Below are 23712 nucleotides of genomic sequence, written 5' to 3'. Positions count from 1 at the left end.
TGTTGTCATCCTTCCATCACTCTGGCCACTCCAGCTGTCCAACTATATTCAGAGGCCAACACAGTGGAAGTGTGAATGAGGAAAATTGAAAGAACCATTCATTGTTTTTTTTTCCTCCCTAAACTAAACATAAATAACCTTTCATGAGATGACTTTCATCTGTGAAAGAGAATAAATCAAGGGCATTGTGCATTTGATTGTTATGGATCCAGCTTAAGTAAATTATATGGAGAGAATGCTATTGAATGAAATTGAAGAACTTAATGTTCAAAGGAATGACTTAGAAAATGATGTTAAATACTTGGAATTATTTATTATCTGTCCAGATAGCTTGCATATTGTATGCCATTATTTTAACTTCCTTGCAAGATTGTTAATGAGATCGAAAAGTATGAGCTCAAAGAGCCTAGTGTGATCCTGAAAGTCGAGGCTAAATTTCTGTCATTGAAATAACATTTCATACTATTTTCTTCTTAAGGACAGATAGACTAGATATTAAGAAATATGACAGAAAGCCAGTCTTAAGGCAAGATTGGGGAAAGTAAAAGTCATATAAATAGAACAACAGAGCAGGAATCTTGAGGTACTACTTTAAAGGAAGGGGAAAGCATTTATTTGAGAAGGGGTACAAAAATTGGAAGAACCCTCCTCACCATTACCTGCCTTCCCATAATTTCTTTTTCAAAGAATAGTATATTTCCATAAAAATATTCACAGGGGACAGGGGACACCTACCTTTTCCAGCAGCTGGCGAAGCTGCCTGCTTTTGGCATCCCGGGAGCACAGGTTTTGTTCTGGAGCAACCACTGTGCAAATGCATCGTCCATCAGGATCCTGTGCTGAGCTGTATACCTGCCACCCTTCTTTGGGACTAATCTGAGTCTGAGGAAATCAATAGCACAAAACACAGAAAACACAGACAAAGAGAGAAAGAGTGTGGGTTTGTATAATTGTAAGCAAAGCATGTTATTTTTTGATATTTAAAGTTTGTGATTTTATTCTCTAAAGTTAAAAAGAAAGAGATTAAATAATTCACATAGGCAGCACAGCTTCATTCAGTTATACCTTCCTTTTCAGTGCTCAGAAGGAGAACCTTTCTTTTTCTTTTGATTCCATATTATTAACTATTTGTTGATCCTATACCACTTCCTAATGCTTTCTGTCATATTTGGACAATTTAATGCAGCTTTAGAAGTATCCACTAAATATTCAATACTTAGTCACATATCACCAATCTTTCTACACAGGCTCTGTTAGCTTGTCTTCCTCAACAGTAAGTGGTAATTAGTAGTATGTATTTTTCTGATTATTACTCATGTGTGATATTCTGAAGCAAAGTCCTTTCCCAGAGAGCTTCCCATGTATTTAAGGGTCAATTATTAATAAAGCTGGAAAGGTATCACATGAGAATATAGGGTAAAAATAATTAGACTAGCATTGTTTTGCAAAGGATATAGAGTCTCAGAAGAGTTAAAGATAGTATTTTCGCATAGGCCACCGAACTGATCTTCCCAAATTACTTTTGTGCACTTGTCACCCAAACTCCCTAGAACCCTATCTTAAAGTGACATTCCTGTTCTCCTGCAGTCTGCCTCCTCTTTATGTTTCTAGTTTTTCTGTATCTTCCTATAAGAAACTTCTTTCCAACCAAATTGGTCTTTTTGTGTCCTGAAAGCGTGCAACCTTGTTTCACATCTTTGTATGTTACTCATTTTGTTCTCCTACTTGGAATACCTCTCTCACAAACCTTCAATTTACTCAGTCCTCATGGTTTCAACCTCTTCTGAAGGATTGTCTGTGTTATTCTTTAGGCACTTAATGTGTATTTTCTAGTATTATTATCTGTCTTTCATATGTCTTTTTCAATAATTAGTCCATATCCAGCTACAGGATATATTGGCTACTTCCTATCTGCCATATCAAGTACATTCTATCAAGTACAAAAATAAGTAACTTATTTTTTGTCTAGTTATTTTTCAGAAGCACTCTGCTTTGAGCATACATTCTCCACTATGCAATCAGAAGCTGTTGTGGATGTCTTAATGCACAGCCCAGCGAGACACTCATTCATTATTCCAGGTGCTGAGAGTGTCAGTGGCTTGACTGTCAACTGAGTTCTCTTTGGGGTTTGCTGAGGCTGAAGAATGCTGCCTGCTCAAGGTCAGACCCTATTACACGGGATAGCTCACATCCATTGACTTGCTGATGCATGGGTACAAAGAACGATGCTAAGAAGTAGGAATAATTATTATTCCCATTTCACAGAAGAGAAAATTAGTTAACTTGCCTAAGAATGCACAGTTTGTATATAGTAGAGCTATGTATGAAGCCAGAGCAGTACTGTCCAATAGAATGAGAGCCATGTGTATAATTTTAAATTTTCTAGTAGGCAGGTTTAAAACAGTAAAAAGAAACAAGTGAAATTACTTTTAATAATATATTTTATTTAACCCAGTATATCCAAAATATTATCATTTCAGCATTACTCAATATAAAAATTATTCATGAAATACTTTACATTGTTTTTTTCTCCTATTTTGTACACTCTTTGAAATTGAGTGTGCATTTTACACTTACAGCACACCTCAACTTGGACCAGCCACATCCCAAGTGCCCAACAGCCACAGTGGCCTCCTTATTGGACTGTATAGCTATAGAACCTTGCTTTTAATTCCAGTGCTATGGCCATATTAATATGATGCTGAACATCCAGATAATCGTTCTTCAAGGTCAATCATATGGATATTGAAAAACCTACCTGACAGGTGTTACATAGACAGACCATCCGGTTTGCACCTGAGTTTCTTTTCCCTGTGGAAATATCAGATAAACCAGTGGGCCTCCTTCTAGCTAAGTTCTGACTAACTTCTGCAGCTGGGATCTGAAATTCTTCAGTCTTTGTCCTTCCCTCTATGGTTTCCAGGGAATCAGCAGATAAGGAGATATTTCTTATATTATCAGGAGAAGAGGGAGATGAATTTTGTCTAGAAAAGAAGGTCTTTAATGACTCAGGCTGGAGGGGCTGGAACAAGGAAGGATGAAAGAAAGGCTGAGATGGGGCTAGGAACATGGAGGTGAATGGTGCCCAGCAGAGAACTATTTTGCACAATGTCCAGTGTTACTGGGCTGGTCTGTTTGCCTTTAGACTGGAGCACTTTGCCTGGTAGGAAGCAGATTCTTAAAAGGACTTAAACCAGCCTGACCTCTCTCCACAGAGCTGCCATAGTCTGTGGCATCTTCTGTCTTGTAATTTGCGGCAGAACAGATTTAATCTCCTACTTATTCTCTCCCAGGCCCTAGCTCATCACATACCATCAGCCAACACACAGATTTTTTTCCTTTCAAGGGCTTTAGAGAAAATTACTATAGGGTGCTTATAGGCATTCCAACAACAATCATGGGGAAGCTATAAATTATAAACTCACAAAATTCAAAAAGACGTCACAGTCCTTGTCCTTAGTCTGTAATGAAAAGGAAATGGTGCCAAACCTATCTTTTAGTCTCCTTTTTCAGATAGCTCATAGAAGTGTCCTATGCTGCCTTTTATTTCTGAGGTATTGGATTCATTATCATTTCTTTCTTTTGATTCCCCTTACTCCTTCTTTCTAGCATTTATGCCTGACTATGATTGGGATAGAAAGATGTACTTAGAATTATATATTGTTAGAATCAGATAAGATCATAAAGATAATCTTTTTATACTAAAGAAGAAAAAATGCAAAGAGATCATCTACAGAATAGAGATAGGTACAGCTTAGCAGAGTAGTTTCAATGATGTAATTAAAGGTTTAAGCTGAGTGACAGTATGGAACGAATATATCTCGACATAGGCTCTACAGTTTCAACTAGGCTTTTCCTGACATTGGACACAAATCTCAAATATGTCAGAAAATTAAGGCTTCTCACTAGAATAAATTTAGCTTTTGTATAAAGGAGCAGGGACCACCCAATTATAATATTAAAATATCTTTAACAGCAGTGCAAATACTGATTATTAAACCTGCATCATTAATATTGATGTTCGCTTGCCAGGTGTTTGGCTAACTAGTAAAGAGCTTATAATGTCAGGGCAGGGTGTCAGTTGCTCTCTGGAATGAGGGAAGCAGAAAAGGTGAATAGGGTTTGATGTTCATTTAGCATTCTTCCTGAAGTGTCAGCTTAATAAAAGTAGACTCCAGTTTTGTTTGTACTTTCAATTGTCTTCTTGTAAGAATTATTGAAAAGAGCCATGGCCTTATCTACTACAGAGTTAGTCTGAATGATCTCAACTATAGCAAGTTACCTCTCTGGCAAGAAAAAGGTAACTCAAAAGAGAAAAAAGCTAGTATAAAAGATGAGTGCTTGACAGTTGTGTGGGTTTGATAGAGACTTCTGTGTCAGGTTTAGTGATAAAATAAAGGAAGCTTTATGAGCGTCTCTAGTGTTCTCTTTTATGGCACCCATATTGGCATTGAAAAGAGGATAAAAATAAAACCAGCTAAGACCTCAGGTGGAAAGAAATATTTAGATGGGTTTTGGATACCAAGGAGAAAAGATCTACTCTCATTTTAACTTAAAACAGCAGTTACTTAGGTGTCAATAAAACTCATATAATAGTAATAGCAAACATTTATGGTGCTCTAGCCATTAGTTGGCAGTTCACATACATTATTGCCTTTGAATATCACAGTAACTCTATGAACTAGGTGATGTTATTCTGCCCATTTTATAGGTGAGGAAACTGAGGCTTAGAGACAGTAAGGAACTTGCTCAAGGTCTTGTAGGAGGTAATCAGCAGAGCTGAGATTTGCACTTGCACAGTCTGATATCAGAGCTTGAAAGTTTAACCCCCATACTGCACTACCAGTTATCTGAAATTCCCTTTTATATAAGATGAAGATAATTCTGATAGCATTTTCTGAACTACCGTGAAGCTGACTACTTGGACCTGGAGGGTGCATATGGTTTATTGCTATCCAAAGCATTGCTAATCACAGTGATTACTGATGCAGTTCTCTTTGAACCTTTTGTGTTAATTAGAAGAACTAAATGAACTATTTAGCAGTTTTTAATATTACAAAACTCATGAAATATTTAGGCATGCTCTAAATAGGAGAATTAAAGTGATAATTTTAACAACTGGATTTCAAGTTTGGATTTTTTGCTTACAATTTAATTACAGAGCTATGCTTTATAAATACAAAGCTACTGTGTGAGAAATCTCTCAGAACGTCAGGGGCTTTGAACAGGAAAGAAAGATCCTGAAGACTGAGGTTAAAAATAAAAATTAAAAAAAATCTTGCATTTCAGCATGGTTTTCTTTTTATAAAACCCCTTCTCTTGTATTAGTCTCACTTCTTTTGAACCAACTACCCTTTGAAATAGACATTATCTTATTTACGAGGAAACTGAAACGCAAAGAACTGAAGCAATGTTTTCCAAGTCACCCGTTCAGTAAATGTTATATATGGGACTTATACCAATTTTCTCCAGTGTTCAGATCAGAGCTCTTTATGTTCATCCTTTGCAGGTAGATTGCAGATAGATGGCCTATGTCCATTCACCAATAGATGAAAAAACTTCGCTTTAGAGGAGATGCACCCAGCGAGGGCATTATCCAAACAATGTGGAAACAAGTAGCAGTTGAGACTCCAAAGGAATAATTAGCAGTAAAGGCTTGGCGAGACACAAGTGGAGGGACAGGCAAAGGGACAGAATTCTGATTCTTTGAAGAGGACAGAATCAACTGGTTGAACATTGTTAGGTCTTATGTTTATGCTGAATGTCTGGGAATTTCATAAAAGTACAGACTGAGGCAAAGAAGAATAAGGGGTCAAGCTACTGAAAGGGGTGTATAAGGTAGGGGAAAATAAAGCAGAAAAAATCCATTTACTAAAACATATTCAATTTAGAGTAGGAGATACCTGATGATTTAGAGGAGATACCTGGTGAAAAGTCCTTATAAATTATCTGTCTGAGGATAGGTTTGGTCTCAGAGAATGAAATGTGGTTTAGCATGCTAATGACTTTAGTTGTGAAGAGAACAAATGTGAGGACAGGAATGATAGAGATGTTGACAGACCACACTAAAAGAAGCGTGTTCTGGAGGATGTGTTAATAAAGATGTCACTGCATAGCAGTTTTCCTCCTATTTCTTATGAGACTAGTTGGAACTGAAATAAGAAATGTATATTCTTCACTCAAGGCAACCTCAAGGCTCTAAGAAAAACAACTGTAAAAACAACGACAAACAGTTAAACACAAAACCGAAGACACTCTCAAATTCAGGTTGGTTGATCACTTCTTCTCATATTCTGGAAATCATAATGACTCAGAGTTGGGAAGGACTTAGAAGTCATGTCTGGTCCTATGTCTTTCCACTCAGTGACACTTCTCGTATGTATTCTCCTTGTGTTTCCGCTTGAACTCTGCATGATAAGGATTTCCCTGCTTCATAGGCAGCCCCTTCCATCGGTGGAAAGCTAAAGGACTGGCTCTGAACTTCTCTCTTAGTAATGTTCCCCCTTTTGCTCTCCTTCTGCTTTAAGTACTTAAGAATAAATCTACTCTCTTACCCATACCACAGTTCTACTCTAAAAAGGCAATTATCACATTCTCTGTGACTTTCAAGATTTACCATTCTGTTCTTTCATCCATTTCCTTAATTTGTTTAGTTGGTCTTTCACAAAATAGACATTGCCTAAGGATTTGGGGAAGAAAAACAGTGGTATAAAACAGAGAAGTCAGATATCTTCATCCAGGACTAAAAAAAAAAAAAAAAAAATTGGTGAGTTAAGAAACTTAGAGAGTATTGAGAGTTTGTATCAGAGTATTCTACTCATTTTCCAAAACTTAAAACTGACTAAGTCATTGAAGTAGTTATTTATGAGGAGAAGCTGGCTAGACATTTGAAAATGTAGCAAAACAAATCACCGAAGCCCACAGGTCCCTTGGAGGCCTCTTCCCACCACAGCGGCAGGGCTGATTGAGAACAGCTGGTGTCTGCTAAATGTCCTCTGCTTATTTAATTATTCTTTTCCAGGTTCTTCCTGGTGTGGAATCCACAGTGTGAGTGATTTCTCAGAAGCTCAGCCTCAGGGGGAAGTTACTCTGCATCAGAGAAACATGCCAGAAGGAGCCTGAGCTTTCTCAGAGCCCAGGCTTTGTCTCTGCCGACACCCGCTCCTCCGAAGGCAGATGGGCCCAGTTATAGATTAGGAGGGGAAGGAGAGAGAGAGAGAGAGAGAGAGAGAGAGAGAGAGAGAGAGAGAGAGCTGTTTCAAGATTCTAAGAGAAGCCAGAGGGAGTTTATTCCCCTAATACGGAGCAGTGTTTAACTACTTACTGACAAAAATATCCTGGAAATTTAAAAACCTGTTTCAGCTTTTGAGACATTCAAACATACACTGCCTATTTCAGAGGTACCTGCCATAAACAGATTTAATTGCCTTTAATGATTAAAACCCTGTATTTCTTATTTTTGTTTTCTCAAGGTTATTTGAAACTACCATTTTAAAGAAAGACCATATTCATATTTGTGTAAATCTGTACTTTTTGCCATCTGCACATCCCACAAACACTCATAAAACAAATTTTAAAACCTACATTATTTATTTATTCATTCATTCATTTTCGGGGGGGTGTATACAGACTTGCAAGCACAGACTTTCAAGCTTATACCATTCGTGCTGTCTAAAGTGAGAATGTAGAGTGAGAGAGTTGAGAAGGGCTGGACACCATAGCTCTACTTACTGGGAAGGGAACTGTCAGCCCTTCCATCTAAGGAAAGTGGAGTCCAGGGACATAGGAAACCAGCTGAGATGGACAGAGAGAACCTAGTGTGGCACTAGGGACCAGGAGGGGCAAGGAGAGCAAAGGTGGGTGAGATGACGTCCCTGGTCAGGACTGCAGTCAGGTGACTTGCTTCTACCCTTGATTCTGTCATTAACCAGCGAGGGGAAATCTCTTTAGTCACTTAAACATTTGGGGTCAGTCTTCCCACTTGCAGAATGAGGAGGTTGGATTAGATCAGTCATATTTCCAGCTAAGCTCCTGAGAGTTCTAAGGTTTCTGTGGAGGCATTTTGACCACGGAAAGGGGTTGATTATATGGGGAGGGAACAGATGATAGAGGCACAGTAAATGCCTCCCCCCAATAATTTATTATTTGACCCATGACCTGTTTTATATATTGGATTTCCACCTCAAGATTCATTCAACAAATATTCTGAATGTATTACATAAGATTTAATTCTAAAAAAAAAAGGCACTGCTGCCAAAAAATAGTGTAAAAATAACTGGCCTGGATAGTTTCTAAGATCCTTTCCAGCATTAACATTTAATGATCTTAATGTAGGAACTAGATTCATTTATTTCTCACCATGGGAATCCTAAGATATGAGCAATTATCTTGAATAGTTAAGGTGGGGAAATTACTTCTGTAATATTTGGCACTTCTGTAAAACATGCACGCACACACACTCACACTCATTCACTCACACACTTTTGCAACATGATTTCTCCATTCCAGTGAATAACATAGTGTAAAATTTTCTGAACTTTATTTATTTTTTGTCACTCAAAAGGTGACTCAGTCGTGTCAGAACATTTGTAGACCATACCAATATTTTATATTTTTCAACCAACAGATTACTAATCAGAAGAAATCCATTTTCTTTAAATTACTAATTTAAAGAAAATGGATTTACTTTAAACTCATAAGAGAGCAAGAAGTTCTAAAAAAATCATGCATAATTTTGGAAAGTTGATTCTCCTCCATCAACAAGAAACAGGAAATAACCAAACCAATATCTGTAGACACAGAAAATATACATATCAGAACCAAGGTACCAAGTTTGAAACATAGCTTTTTCATGAATTGCTTAGCTAGGTTCATTTCTTGAAAGAGTTAATTCAACAACTAAGTTGTTAAAAATCACCAGGTACTTGAATATTGAGGAAATTTGGCTCAGTAAATATTAAATAATGTAAATTTCTTTGTTTTGTGATTGCTTATTAATGCCATGTCATGGTTTCTTTATAACTACAAATGTCTTTTACACCCTCCTGCCACACACATCATACAGGGAAGGAGGGGAATCTCAATAATGGAGGCACTGAGATACCATAAGTGGTTCAAGGGAGGTAAAAATATAAAAGCAGGTCAAAGTGTGCCTCACATGTGCTCTGCTGTTGCCCTGAGCACCAGGTTAATCTGGCAAATTATGTAATTAATTTGATCTGGCTCTACTCAGTTAATTACACGTTGATTGATAGAGTAATTATTATTAGTAACTGCAAACATATCTTCAAAATGGAGAGTTGCTTTTTTGTTTTTTTAAGTATCTGACTTTTTCTGATCTGTGGGAGCAGTCCAATGGTAAAAAACAGATAAACATAAAAAGGTAAAGGGCTCTGAATACTAATTGTTTCTGTACTTATTATTTGCTAGCAGGGAAATTGTTTTTCCAGGTTATTCCTTCTATTTGAATTTGTAAGCTTCTATTTGAAGAACCAATAGTTTTCATTTTTATTTGAAATATTTTAGAGTATTGCCAAATAAACCATGAGAAAAGACATTTTTTATAATGTGGGAAGGGTTAAAAAGCCACTAATCGTAGATGAATGAAGACTACAGAGTTAGACTTGTGACAGGAGAAGAGTTTATGAAAAAATTAAACAATACAGGGAGATGATTTTATCAAGTAAGTTTTCTGTTCGTGATTCTTAGCTCTCTTAAAGGATTTTTTGGTCATGCTTTAAATTGCTGAGTTTTTTTTTTTTTATTCATTTATGTTTAAAAGAGGTTGGTTTCTCTGACTGAATGCATTTCAGTCACAGGAATTGAATTCCAAAGAAGAACCTGCTATAGTAAAACTAGATTAGCTAGAATATACCCTATAGCATATTCTGTAGGAAAAATTATGGGGATTTTACAGATGTTAAAAGAAGTAAAATAATAAGAAACAAAACATATTTTAAAAGAAAGAATTCTTCAAAACTTCAGAACAATATAAATTAAAGCTTTTCATTAAGAATTTGATGAATCTAGTATTTCCTTTCACAGCTAATTTCTCAGGCAGTTCGTTTATTCTTTGATGTAACTTTAAAGTGTTCCTAAAGGAACATCCATGACTAAAGTTACCACATAAATATTGTATTGTTGAAGAAGACCTGTAAATAGAGAAGCAAAATCTCAGCCTTTGCAGTTTACAAAATAAAGCCCACTGGTTTAATGCACTTACTTCCCAAGACGGCCAAACCCACCGGAGTGACTTACTAAGGTATCTGGCGTTGATAGCCTCGTGGTGTTCAGTCCTACCAAGGATGGGAGAGTTTGGGACATCCAGTTTGATATCATTGCCATGGTGCTAAGCACAGCGCCAAGCTTCAGCAGTGGAAGACTCATTGCTGTGGAGCTAATGAGTTTTCATAGTGACTGATTAAGATCCTGGTTCTGGGCTGGCAGCGGGAGGCGTGACTGCAGCACGCCACCTCTACAGCATGAAAAGAGATCAACTTCCCAAGCTCTAATCATGCAGGGAAAGCTCACAGAACCTCTTTCCCTCACCCTCACAGGAAGTTCCCTGCTCTTCCCTTTTCCTCCTTTACCAGATACTTTGCTGGATCATCAAACAAAATATTCTTGATAGGGCTTCACTGGTAATTGTTAGAGCAGAGGTTGAAGGAAGGAGGAAATTAGAGCTTTTCCTGCTCCACTATATAGTCAGTTACCATCAACAGAGTTCACTGCCTCTGGGATTTCTGTCAGTATAATCAGCTTCTCTTTATCCTTCATAAAAAAACATAGCACCCTTAAATTGAGGTCTGTCAAAGCGCGCATTTCAAGCACCAGATTTAATATCCACAGATTTCTCTGAGCATGGAAAAAGTGCTTTTAGACAAAACATGAAAACAAAGTCTGAAGAGAATATCCAAGGTGATTAGATAATTGAGTAAGAAATTATTTTTTATATAGTAACCTAAAATTAGCACTGTTGCCTCTTAAAAAAAATTGTCAGAGATTAATAGCTACTGCCTGTGGAGGACATTGCCCTAGGCACCTTACATGTGAACAGACAGAAAAGGCAGCCTTGGAGAAAAGCTCCTGATAAAGAAATTTCATAGGTTCCCAGTTTTGCTTTCACGAATGAATGCTTAGCAGTTTCTCAGGCACACAGCAAACTCAGTTAACTCTATTTTCACCTTGTGAAGAATGACAGACCAGTACTGCAAGTTTATGTCATGAGAGAACATGTGACATTAAAAAAGCACAAGACTTGGCTTCTGTGACTCCCCAGGGAGTCTGAGGTCTAGCTCCTTGTTCTCTTGCAGTTAGTTGAGTGACTGGCCAGTGAATTAAAACTCCTTGGCTTCACTTTTTTTTTTTCCTGCGATATGTGGGGGGTGGACTCCCTGCTCTCCAAGGCCCCTTCCAGCTGTGAAATTCAATGATCTGTTTATTAGAGTTCTGACTGCAAATGTATATATTGAATTTGCGGCTTATGGGTAATTTTATTATATTCTTTTTACAAATACTGCAAAATTGTCCACATCCAAATCTCAGGTCCCAAATGGAATAAATCAGAGGCCCTTGTCTTATATAATATATGTGGTTTAAAATAAAAATACAGAGAGAAGACATGAAGGGAAATGTGGGTGAATGAAAATTAAGTGAAAAAGAATCATATGAAAAGGAAAAAAAATACTGTTTTGATTCCTTAGGAGAATTCTGGAATTGTTTGTATCTGGAAAGATATGTATTTTCCTTAAACAGTTTTGGCAGGAGAAATAAAGAGAATATCTTTAATAAAATTGAAAGACATATATATTTATAAAGGTGTGTGTGCCTTTATTCTTCAAAACAGCTTTAAACTGGGGTGAATACTGAGACTCCTCAAATCTTCCTTGCATATATGACCTTGAAATCCAGGCTACATTTTTTCTTTCAGAATACATCCAGATGATTTTAACCACAGTGCCCAGAAAACCAAATATTACGTATTTTTGTCTTTTTCAAAAATCGTGTCATATGCAAAATTTAACATAAAAGCACCATAGTTTATATATTAAACTTAGTATTAAATAACAGCATTCATAGAAAGGACTGTTAAATTTTACATTATTATTACAATATGGCAGTAACAAAAAGTAAAGTGGATATACAAATCTAGTTGTTTGAAAAATTACCAGGAACTCTACCTGACTTTAATAAAGGAGAAGAGTCTCTTTTAAGAGCTTAATTTCCAAAATTGAAAACTAATATAAATGCAATTACTGGATAATTTAAGATGCAACATGGCAGATGGTAATTCTACTTATTAATGAGCTATCAATCAACAAAATAATAGCTTCTTTAGAAGAATATAACATGAATGTCAGGGGAAACAAGTACTCTTATTTGCAGATTTAAAAGAAATGAAGAAATAAAGAAAAATACAATATAAACGGAAAGCTTCTTGCAATTTCCCAGAGATGCAAATACCTGCACTGAAGAACTGAAAGAGAACAACAGTGAAAGTTTATGATTTGATGATGTTTATGAACAATGTGAAAGCTATAATGTGTGGTTTAAAAAAAAACATTTAAATGGCACACATTGAAATAGAAAAGCTTAAATTATAATGATTGTTAGTTATGGGAAATAAAATAGCTATGATTTATAAAAGGTTAAATAGTTTGCATTGCTCTCATAATCTAGTAAATTGATTATAATTTCCATTTTATAAGTTGGGCTCTTGTTTGCAGATGGGGAAGCTGATTTTTCTATGTGGATGTAGCAACCTGTGTTCAGGGCAAGAAACCCAGTGGTTACAGAAGTCCCACAAGCATGGTGTGAATGTTGATGGAGTAAAGTAGCAAGAGACAAGGCTGGAAATACTAGCAGTTACCAACTCCCAGGGCTTCACAGTCAGCCAAAGACGTTTGGATATTATCTTGGATGCAATTCAGGAATTTTAAGCAAGGCTGTGAAGTCATTAGTTTTATGTCTGAAATTATTACATTGGCATTTTCATGATGCAGGATAGGCTGATGGGGGTTGTAGGAACAGCAAAGCATATCAGAGACAGGAACGTAACTTAGGAGCATATTCTCATAGTTTAGGCAAGAGATGACGAGGGCCTAGAACAAGAAACTGTCAGTGGAGCTCAAAAGGATGGATACCGTAAAGAATTGGGGTGAAATCGATAGTGATTGAATAGATGTGAGAAGTGTGGGAGAGGAAGTTATTGATTAATATATTTATTCATTAGATATTTTATGGTAGACTTTTTATTACCCACAGTGATTTCATGATAAACCTATATAGTAAATAATTAGTAAGCAAATAATTAATGACCAAGAAAGACTTATAGGTAATCTTTTGTAATATTGGCATGTGCTGTCATTGGAATTTTATTTTTCTTTGATCTGGAGCACGAAAGTTTAACATTGCTTTGGTACTCAGTACACTTGCTAGTCTGGGGACTATCTGTATGGTAGGTGTGTGTGTTGTTTTCTGGGGAACCTAGCTTGACTAAAAGAATAGGTGAACCAAAGTGACCTCTAGAAAGAACAAAGTAGACCCTTGCTAGCAAGGAGGAAAAATAGGAAGAGTGGCATAAAGTAGAGGAAGAGGCTTAAAGTTTATGCTAACTTCGTACTCAGTCACAGAGGATGAAGAGAATAATACAACTTTGCTGAGTGACACAAAGTCATTCTGGGTCTCTGGAGCTAATAGTCCAACTCAAAATAGAGAAAAAGGACTGATGTTCTTGCTTCTTCCTTCACTGAGAAGTCAAAGCAATTACAAGAGAACTTCCATAAGGTCCCATTACTCTACCTACCCACCTGCCTCACCTGTGCCCACATGACTCTACCTTTTCTCCTGTTCCACACATAAATTGTTTGTGTTCCTAGGTAAGGTTGATTCCCCCACTCTGCATTAGATGAGTGCCTTTCAGACTATCATGCATAGGAATTACCAGGAGAGCTTGATAAGACCCAGATTCCTTTGTCCCACCCTGAGAGTCTGACTTATTAGCTCTAGCACAGGGCCAAATAATTTGCATTTCTGACAGTCTCCTAGCTGATTCTCATTCTGCCATTCTTGGACCACCTTTGAGTAGACTGCCCTAGATCACATCCATCTCATCAACTCAATGACAGCTCTCTTAATCCTTTCCTCTCTTACTGACATCAATAAATCTTCCCACTTTAATGGGCCATTCACAGCAGGATATAAACACCCACTTATATCACTCATTTTAAATACAAACAGGTAAACAGTAGTTTCCTGATCCTATTTTCTCTCCATTTATTTCCCCTATCACTCACTGTCCCTTTGCAGCATACCTTCCTGAGAGTTGTCTATACTCACCGTCTTCAATTTCTCTTTCCCTAATCAAGGTTTTGTTCACACTTCTCTACTCCACTGATACCACTTTTATCAAGGCTACCAATGATACCATGTTGCTACATCCAGCAGTCAATTCTCAGTCCTCAACTTTCTTGACCTATGAACAGCATTCATCAGACTTTTACTTTATCCTTCCTGAAATAATTTCTTCAAGGATACCACATCCACCTAGTTTTCCTTCTACGTTCTGACTTACCCTTCTCAGCCTCTTTTGTAGATTCTTCCTCATCTATATGCTAATGACTCCCAAATTCATTTCTTCCTCGCAGACCTCTCCTGTCAATTCAGACCTGTATATCCAATTATCTACTTGACATCTCCACTTGGATGGTTAATAGACATCTTAAATTGAGCATGTAAAAAAAAAATGAGCTTCTGATATGCCTTTCCCATCTCCAGCAAACAAAACAAAAGAAACCAAAAAATTATATACATGTAACCATTCCTATAGTCTTCTTCATTTCAGTTCCATGGTTGAAAAGTTAGATTTCAACCTTAACTTTTTCTTTTTTTTTTTGCATCTCTTATCAGTTTCATCATCAGGTCTTTTCATCTCTACTTTCAAAATATACCCAGCATTCAACCATTTTACACCACTCTCACTGCCACCATGCTGCTCCAAAGTCATCATCATCTCTCATCTGGTTTATTACAAGAGCCACTGCTAATTGACCTTGTACCACTTCAGTCCTTTTTTTAACCCCCCAACAGAGTGATTCTGTTAAATTGTAAGTCAGATTATGTTATTCCTCTTCTTAAAACTCTTTAATAGATTCCCATTTCACTCCTGGTAAAAGTGAGAATATTTAGCATGAACCATAAGGTTCTGCATGATCTGGCTTCCTCTTATTTTTCTGATCTCATTTCTTATAACCCTTCCCTTCACTGGAGTCACTCTGGTTCTTCAGAGATGCAAGATAATTTTCCACCTCAGGGCTTCCAGTCTCTCAAATGTCTTCTCACTTCCTTTTTGTTTTAATTCAAAGATCACTTTCTTATAAGATCTTTGCTGACCACACTATCTCAAATTTCTACACTTTTCATCTGATCATTTCATGTTGTCTTTTGCTGGTTTACATTTTTTCTCCTTAGAACTTATCACAGGTTAGGATCCTATATATTTTAATTATTCATCTTGTTATTTCTTTTATCCACTGGAAATAAAGTTCCATGAAAGCAGGAACGTTGCCTGTTTTGTTCACTGGGGTATTCTCTATGCCTAGGAGAGTACCTAGTACATAGCAGGTTATCAGTAAGTATTAAATTAATGCATAAATTAATATATTATTGTTTTGTTCCTGAACTTCCCTCATTGTAAAATGGAGACCATTTTAAATGCAAAAATTAAAATAGAGCCTCCCCCCTTTGTTGCAAAATGAGCCAGCGTAATAATATTGCATTTTGCATGTGTGTTGTTACGTGTACATGATGAATGTATATCTGAGTAAAAAGATAGTGTAAACTTAAAAGTTAAGAATGCTTTTTCCTTCCAAATTTGATATTTAGAATGCAAGCACTTTTGGTCTAAGCCAAGAAGTACTGTCTCTCTTATTTTGACTTCTCTTGATAAGCCTCAAGTCACTGGAACCCTGAATAAATATATGAAATATATTTCTTCTCTTCCTCTTGCCTTTGGCTAATGAAGTTTGCCTCCAATAACATAGGGGAGGATGGAAGGGACTGTAGGCTATGGAAAGGATGAGTTTAAATAAAATGAATTGGAGAAGATGGAGATCTGAGTGTCCATTCACTCAACTTCCTTTCATTTGGCTCCTGGCAATCAATTAGGGACCACCTGTAGCTCCTAGAATTCAGTGCTTTGCCATTCTTGCCTTGAGGTTTCAGGGTTGTCTTAAAAGTGTTCACTAAAGAAAGAATGTATTGAGTGAAAAACATTAGCGAAGTTCTCTAAAGGAGGGATTTCTGTCTTCTCATCTTTGCCTTCATCTGAGAAGCTGACTGATGCTCTATAAGCCCCGGGGGATCCTCTGTTGGCAGCTTTTGTTGCTACTTCAAAGGAGAAATAAATGGATGTGTGCGGGAGGAATATATTCAGGGCAAACATGGTTTTTTGTTTTTTTTTTTAACTCTGACTTTCTACTCAAACTTGAAGAAGTGAAAAAATATAAATCCAGGATTAGGCTAGAGGAAAGGAGGATGCAAAGTGGTGTGACAGAGAGACCCTCAGACTGTAAGGCAAAAGACTTAAATTTTGCATCACTTAGTCATTGCCTTGCTCTGGGTCGTTCAGCTGGGAAATGAAGAGATTAAATTGATTTCCTATATAGTCCCTTCCATGATATAGTGCCATACTTAAGAGCTCAGCTTCGATCTTTGCAGTTACACAAGCCCCTCCTCGCTTTCTGCTCTGACACTACTAGACAGCTGGCTGTGTGACCTCCCAGAGCCTCGGTTTCCCTATGTGTGAATCGGGGATAACAAGAGAACCTGATTCCTTAGGAATTTATGAGGATGAAATAAACATCTACATATAAAGCCCTTATCACAAGATTTGGCAAACAAGGAGTTCTCAGTCAATATTTGTCATCATTACTCTAGTGCAAAAGAAGTTTATGTATCTTTTCCCCATATTTATAGAAGAGAGAATAGAGATAGAAATTGTTAGCAATAAGGAAGTGAAGATCATCAAATTTTGTATAAATTACCAATGTAAAGGTTTAGCTTTAAGAGTTTTAAAAGGGTAAAATATTCTTGATTCCAGTATGCTTGGTTCATAGGGATTGGCTGACAGCAGTATCCTAGAAAGGATCTAAAGCATACCCATCCCACAGGCCAGCCTTGAGGAGCCACTTGTTTAAGCCTGTCTGCCTGGCACTGTTCTTAGAGCTTTATTTGTATGAATTCATTTAATTCTCACACAAACCCTATGAGGTTGGTATTGTTACTATAACCAGCTTATAGATGAGGAACTGAGGCACTGAGAAGTTAAGTAAGCTAGCCTAGGTCACACAGCTAATTAAGGGCAAGTTCAGTATTTGAACCTCAACTGTCACATTCTAAGTATGCTTTTAAGTATTATGCACACACATATGTGCACACACACACACACAAAACACATGCAATAACAGTATTATAGCAACTATTTATTTCAAGTTTAATCTTTTTTAAATAATTGGAATTATTTGGGGGAAGCATTGCAGTTTAGTCATTGCATGCTCTCAGTAAATGAATACTTAAAGCTGAGCACAAAAATTAAAAGTAATGTGTCTTACTTATTGAGTTTATCTTTGAATGTGACAGAGCCAGGTCAGGGAGTCACTGACTCAGGTAAGTGTTCAGTCCCTGCTTCATTTTCATTGGAATCTATTTTCAGGTTTTTCTAATTCACCCAACTCACCAGGGCAGACAAGTGTTAAATTATTGCCAAAAGCTCTTCTGGAAGAAATTGTTTAGAAAGAGAAATCTCAAAGAGGTTGGAAAATTGCCTGGTGATCAGAAAGATGACTGTTTCAGTGGTAGCGTGAAAGAATAAAATTGGATCTTGAAATGTGCAGTTTTCTGAAAGGTTGTTGTAAGTTGTTTCATAAAACTTATCTCCCTCTTGGAAGTTGAAATGTATGTTTAGCAGGAACCAAAATCCTGGTAGTAGTAAATAACCCCAAACATCAAAGTATAAAAGAAGATTACATTTGTAGCTTGCTTTTTAACAAATTCACATAAACAGCAGGAGCTCTGCAGAGTTAATTTGTACGTAGCAGCATTAGCTACTTATTTGTCAGCATTGTCCCCTCATCAGTATGTGTAGTCAAAGTTGTTTTGTGATTTGAAAGAAAGCTCTAGCAGACAAACATAGTTAAATATAAGTGTCTAAAGATCTGGACTTGAAACAAGTCAGGCAAGCTTTGTCATTGAAAGAGTCGTGAGAGTTATGTAGTTTTATAAAAGGGGGTTGGAAAAACAGTTAAGGCCAGGTCATTAAAACAACCATCACATAGATGAAGCTGTACAAGCTCATTACCTCATTTGCTTGTCCTTTTTTGTTTCAACACATTTAAGAACTACTGACCTTATAAAAACAGTTTTAGGAGGACAGAAGTAACTTGACTTACAGACAGCTCCCTTTGTGAATACTCATCTGAAAGGGGCCCAATGACATATATATGAACTTGACATGGATAAGTAAAGGAAAACTGTTGACAAAGGTTATCTCTTGTTATTGAAGTTAAATAGATGATTTTTTTCTGCTTCCTAATATTTTTTGTTCTCTCATTTCCCAGCTTAATTATGTATTATTTTCTGTTAGAAAAACATAAGCATAAGTATGTCATTATTCTCTCATTGACTTTTAAAGGCATTGATCTGTTAAACATTTATTAAGTACATTCTTTGGGCCAGGAACAGTACAATACTGAAAAATGCAAGATTAATGTGGTACAGCCTCATATTTTGGGTAATTTATCAATCTGAGAATGTAACAGACTATAAACAAATATGTACATATGAACTGAATAGTTCCAATCTTATAGAGATATAGTGGAGGATTAAAAGAAAAGGAGATTGGTATCTTCTGGTGAAATGGTCAGGAAAAAGATAGTGCTTGAGCTGGTTTTAAAAGTTTAGCTCTTAATTCTCTTAATTTTTAACTCAGGGAAATGGACAGTGTAGTTTACTATGGACGCAAAAATAAAATAGAATTTAAGTCATAAGGAATTTTGTGCAATGCTTCAAAGAGGAGAGAATTATATTCTTCAGCCCTTCCTTTGTCAATATGCATCATTTGTCCTAGCACATTTTTACCTCTCTTCCAATTAATAAAATAAAATCATGATATTTACTTAAACCATAATGATATAGAGCTATTGAGTGAAAAAAGAGAACAGAAAAAATGAACATTATTGTGAAAACAGCATTTTCCTTGAGAAGGAAGAGAGGTAAATAGAAATATCAAAGCTCTTGAAGGACCTTGCACTATCAAGAAAATTGTACTTAAAATTACATGCACATGTCAACAGGGGGTAGTTTGAATTCTAATATTTACATATAATATGAGTCATAAAGCATATGGCTGAAAATTTAATTCTAGTATGCTTCTTGTCAAGTGTCTGGTAAAATGTATGCAGATAGGGTATAGCATGAGGAGTGCTGGAATATTTGCCATTATTGAAAGTAGATTGTCTTTGCAGTGCGTTTTCTCTCTCTCTCTCCTTCCCTTCCCCTCCTTCCCTCCCTCCCTACTTTTCCTTCTCCCTTCTCTCTCTACCTTCTTTCCTTTTTATCTTCCACCCTTTCTTCCACCCTCCTTTCCTTCTTCTCTCTTCTTCTCCCTCCCTTTATTCTCCTTCCTTTCTTTTTCTCTTTCACTATCACCTAAGTGTCCTACACTGAAGTAGGATACTAGTATGGTTGCAAGGGCTCCCCAGGTGATTCTGATGTGTTCCCAATTTTTAACAGCCTAGGCTGTATGGCTACAATTTAAGCACAAATAATTCTAGTATTTTACACTTCAAATTTGGAAGTTTTATGTTTTACCTTTCTACTCATTCAACACTATTTAAAACAAAACAAAATAAACAAAAGTTCCCTTTTCTAAACATTCAAGCATGCATGCTTAGGCTATGTTTTACCTCTTACTGTGGTCGTAAGGTTTTCAAGAGGTTATTGAACTTAAAACTGGAGACTGCTCATAACTACTGTTCAGTAATGGTAATGCATCATTCATGTGCACCTCATTTTTCTTCTAAGAGTGATTCAGAAACATGCCCATGATAAAAAATGTGTCCTTTCTTAAATAGTTTTCCTTTCAATAATATACTTATTAATATCAAGCTACATGTATAAGTTAGTATTTTTCTATAAAAATTGCATTTAGAATTATTTGAGGAGCAATGTGTGTTTCATGGTGAATTACTTATGCATTCAATAGGGATTTATTGGTCATCCTTTATATGCTAAACACTAAATGCTAGAGATCAAAGATTAATAAAATTCACTCATTTAGGATCTCAGAAACAAGAGAGAAAAACACATATAAAATAATTTCAATATAATGTGCTATGTAATTTGTACAAAATGTAGTAGGACATAAACAGGTTAGTAATGAATTCAGTTTGGGTGGGATAGAAAAAGCTTCAGGAGACTGTGGGTTTAGGTGGATTCAGTAGAATTTCCTAAGTAGATCAGGAAGGAAAGGCCATTCTACCCCAGGAACAGCATGTGAAAATGTACCACCAAGGTGTCAGAGATCACATGTTCTTTACGGAGCTCTAAGTAGCTTGGACAAGGGCCAGTGAAAAGCGCCTGGTGGGGTGGGGGGAGGGAGGAGATAGGATTGGAGAGGTAGCAGGGACCACCAGCTGGTGCTTGCGGCTCTCCCAGGAGATTAGATCTTACTAAAACTAGTCTTTCAAGAGTTGTAGGAAGGAGAGTGATAGCTAACTTGTTTGTTATTTGGGGGAAGATTACTCAGAAAAGGTGCAATAAATACTGGGGAGAGGGGTAAGGAGGAGATTGACAGCTGGGAGAGCAGTTAGGGGGCTGTTTGGATGCTCCGGTAAGAACTGAGATGTACAGAGGAAGGATAACACATGGGCTAGGCAATTTACATAGAATTTTGTGAATTATTAGACGTGGAGGCCGACAAGAATAAACTCTAGATTTCACGAAACACAGTATTGCAGAAAAAGTGCTGGGGAATCATCGAGAACAGTGCTAAACATTAAGGTGCATATGAATCACTGGGGGGGTCTTGTTAAAATGTACATTTTACTTCAGAAGTTGAGGGCAGGGCCTGAGATTCTGCAGTTTGAGCAAGCTCCCAGGTGGTCAGAGTGGCTGGTCTACAGACCACACTTTGAGGAGAAGGGGCCATGGAAGCCAACTAAGTGAAGGGCTGATGTGTGTGGACACACATCCTGTGTGATGAAGAAGGTACAACCAAGGAAAGAAAAAGGGTCAAGCTCTGCAAGAGAAGGGAGAGTGAGGATTCCCAAACACACATATTTCTCACTGAAAAAAGGAGTTCAGGAGTTCCCACCATCCAGAGATGGTTGTTAGCAGAAAGCAGACGTTTAAATTTAATACAGTTTAAATGGGCCCTAAAATTTCTTGAAAGTAAAGTTATAGTTAAAATTTTACCTTGGAAAAGAAAGATGAACATTAAATTATCTTACAATTGTGAGGATATATTAGCATGAATTAAGAATAGATGATGCTTTGTGTGTGTGTGTGTGAGGTTAGTTTTAAAAAATATTGTCATCTGTTTTCACAGCACAATCATAAAGAGATTTGTTTTTGCAAAACTCTCCAAGGAGCTACCTAATTTTTTCAGGGCCTTTGATATTCGAATCATTATCTTTTAAAGAGCCCATTCCATAATTTCTCTCTTCAATTGTTAAAGGATATAAATCTGCCAGGCACTGTTTAATAATCCCCTTGTATTTTATCAAGGCAGTTATCTCAACACTTCCATCACTGCATGAAACCGTGTGTCATTTGCATGATTTTGATTACCTTCCATTATATTTGCATTGAATAACATTGGATAGTTGCCATATATAAAAATCATTGGCTTAAGATGGATGCCACTGTTAGGCAGTGAGGGATATTTTAGTGGGATCTGAGGGGTTTCATTTAAAAAGTGGTCATAATTTGTAAATATTTGAGCTTTGATGGCTGTTGCTGCCTTACACAGCTTCACAATGGCAGGACTTGGGTAGCACGAACTCAGGGTTGACTACAGACTTAGCATGGGTGGTCACCCATGTACTCTGATATTGGGATGAGTGGAAACAGAAGAGGATGATGTTTTCACTTAATTCACTCATTTTAGGGAAGTAGTCTATTAACTATATGTAGAAAGGTTGATGCATTGTGTTTCTGCAGCTATGAAAATTGAAATGTGTTCGTTTGATTTGGTTATATTCTCATCCATCAGGGAGGGAATAATCAGGAAGTATCTGGAGTTCTGGGTACTGCCTGAAGTTACCAGTGTTAGAGTCTCAGTGAAGGCTCAGGGTATCCCCCAAACCCCGGGAACATACTGGATCCACAAAAGGTGCAAGCTAGAGGAAAAGCCTGAAAAGTTGCTGATTGGCAGCTGAATGAAAACAAAACTACCCATGTGATGGGGGTTGGGAGGTAGGGACACCTAGATTCTAATCCTAGCTTTTCATTTAAATTTAGCAGTCTGGCATACCTTAGTTTCCTTTTCAGCTCTAACATTCTCTGACTCTGTGTGCATAGTGTTACGAGAATGGGTTTTGAAATCATATAGACCTGGCCTGGAATCCCAGTTCTGTCACTTACTATATGATCCTGACTAAGTTCTTTTCTGAACCTTATTTTACTGATCTTTAAATTAAGGATTTTAATATCTACTGATAGAGCCCATCTGATAAAGAACATCAAGGACATATCTGTAGTCCAACAGAGTTAGACTTATTAACTTGTCACATCAAGACAGGTGGCATACCAGAGGAACCATGAAGCATCTCACCAAGCAAAGGAAGACACAGGGTTAAAAATAGGACTTGAGGGACTTCCCTGGTGGTGCAGTAGTTAAGAATCTGCCTGCCAATGCAGGGGACACAGGTTCGAGCCCTGGTCCGGGAAGATACCACATGCCGTGGAGCAACTAAGCCCATGTGCCACAACTACTGAGCCTGTGCTCTAGAGCCCCCAGGCCACAACTAGTGAGCCTGTGAGCCACGACTACTGAAGCCCACGTGCCTAGAGCCCGTGCTTCACAACAAGAGAAGCCACCACAGTGAGAAGTCCGTGCACCGCAATGAAGAGTAGCCCCCGTTCTCTGCAATTAGAGAAAGCCCGCGTGCAGCAACGAAGACCCAATGCAGCCAAAAATAAAATAAATAAATTTATATTAAAAAAAAAGAGTGGACTGTTCCATTTTTACTGATCTGATTTCAAATAGCTAAGTTTCTGATAGTCTATGATTTCAGCAATCAAAGTGTCTTGGCTCTACATCCTCCAGTAAAATAACAAAAGCAGTATTTAGAGGTTGACTTAAGCTTGTACTAGGGCTTCCCTGGTGGCGCAGTGGTTAAGAGTCCGCCTGCCGATGCAGGGGACATGGGTTTGTGCCCCGGTCCGGGAAGATCCCACATGCCGCGGAGCAGCTAGGCCCGTGAGCCATGGCCGCTGAGCCTGCGCGTCCGGAGCCTGTGCTCCGCAACGGGAGAGGCCACAACAGTGAGAGGCCCGCGTACCGCAAAAAAAAAAAAAAAAAAGCCTATACTAATAAAATTAGACAATGTATGTGAAGTGCTGGGCACAGTCCTCTAAGTAATTACTACAATTATTATTAGTAGTAGTAGTAGGATTGCTTAGCTGTCCTTTCACACATAAACCCTCCCGTAA

At 37.4% G+C, this 23712-nt stretch overlaps 1 protein-coding gene across 5 annotated transcripts in view; it reads right to left on the bottom strand.

Moving 5' to 3' along the window:
- The window catches only part of OLFM3 (olfactomedin 3), a 196745-nt gene that overhangs the window by 43620 nt on the left and 129413 nt on the right, over positions 1–23712 (bottom strand). The window contains exons 1-4 of one of the 5 annotated variants that reach the window (XM_029229256.1): positions 10241–10386; positions 8517–8536; positions 5381–5387; positions 736–871 (exon numbers count right to left, since the gene is read on the bottom strand). In XM_029229256.1, coding sequence (XP_029085089.1) covers positions 736–871; positions 5381–5387; positions 8517–8536; positions 10241–10386 — 309 coding nt within the window. Of the gene's footprint in view, positions 1–735; positions 885–1798; positions 1821–5380; positions 5388–7727; positions 7752–8516; positions 8537–10222; positions 10494–23712 lie in introns of those variants that run through there. The other 4 variants (XM_029229253.1, XM_029229254.1, XM_029229258.1 and 1 more) reach the window with 4 other exon arrangements.

The sequence above is a fragment of the Monodon monoceros genome, unplaced genomic scaffold (assembly GCF_005190385.1).
Source record: "Monodon monoceros isolate NGI ecotype Baffin Bay Population unplaced genomic scaffold, NGI_Narwhal_1 Super_Scaffold_18, whole genome shotgun sequence".
Lineage (NCBI taxonomy): Eukaryota > Metazoa > Chordata > Mammalia > Artiodactyla > Monodontidae > Monodon > Monodon monoceros.
The sequence above is the reverse complement of the archived record's forward strand: the minus strand, read 5'-3'. Positions and strand labels throughout refer to the sequence as shown.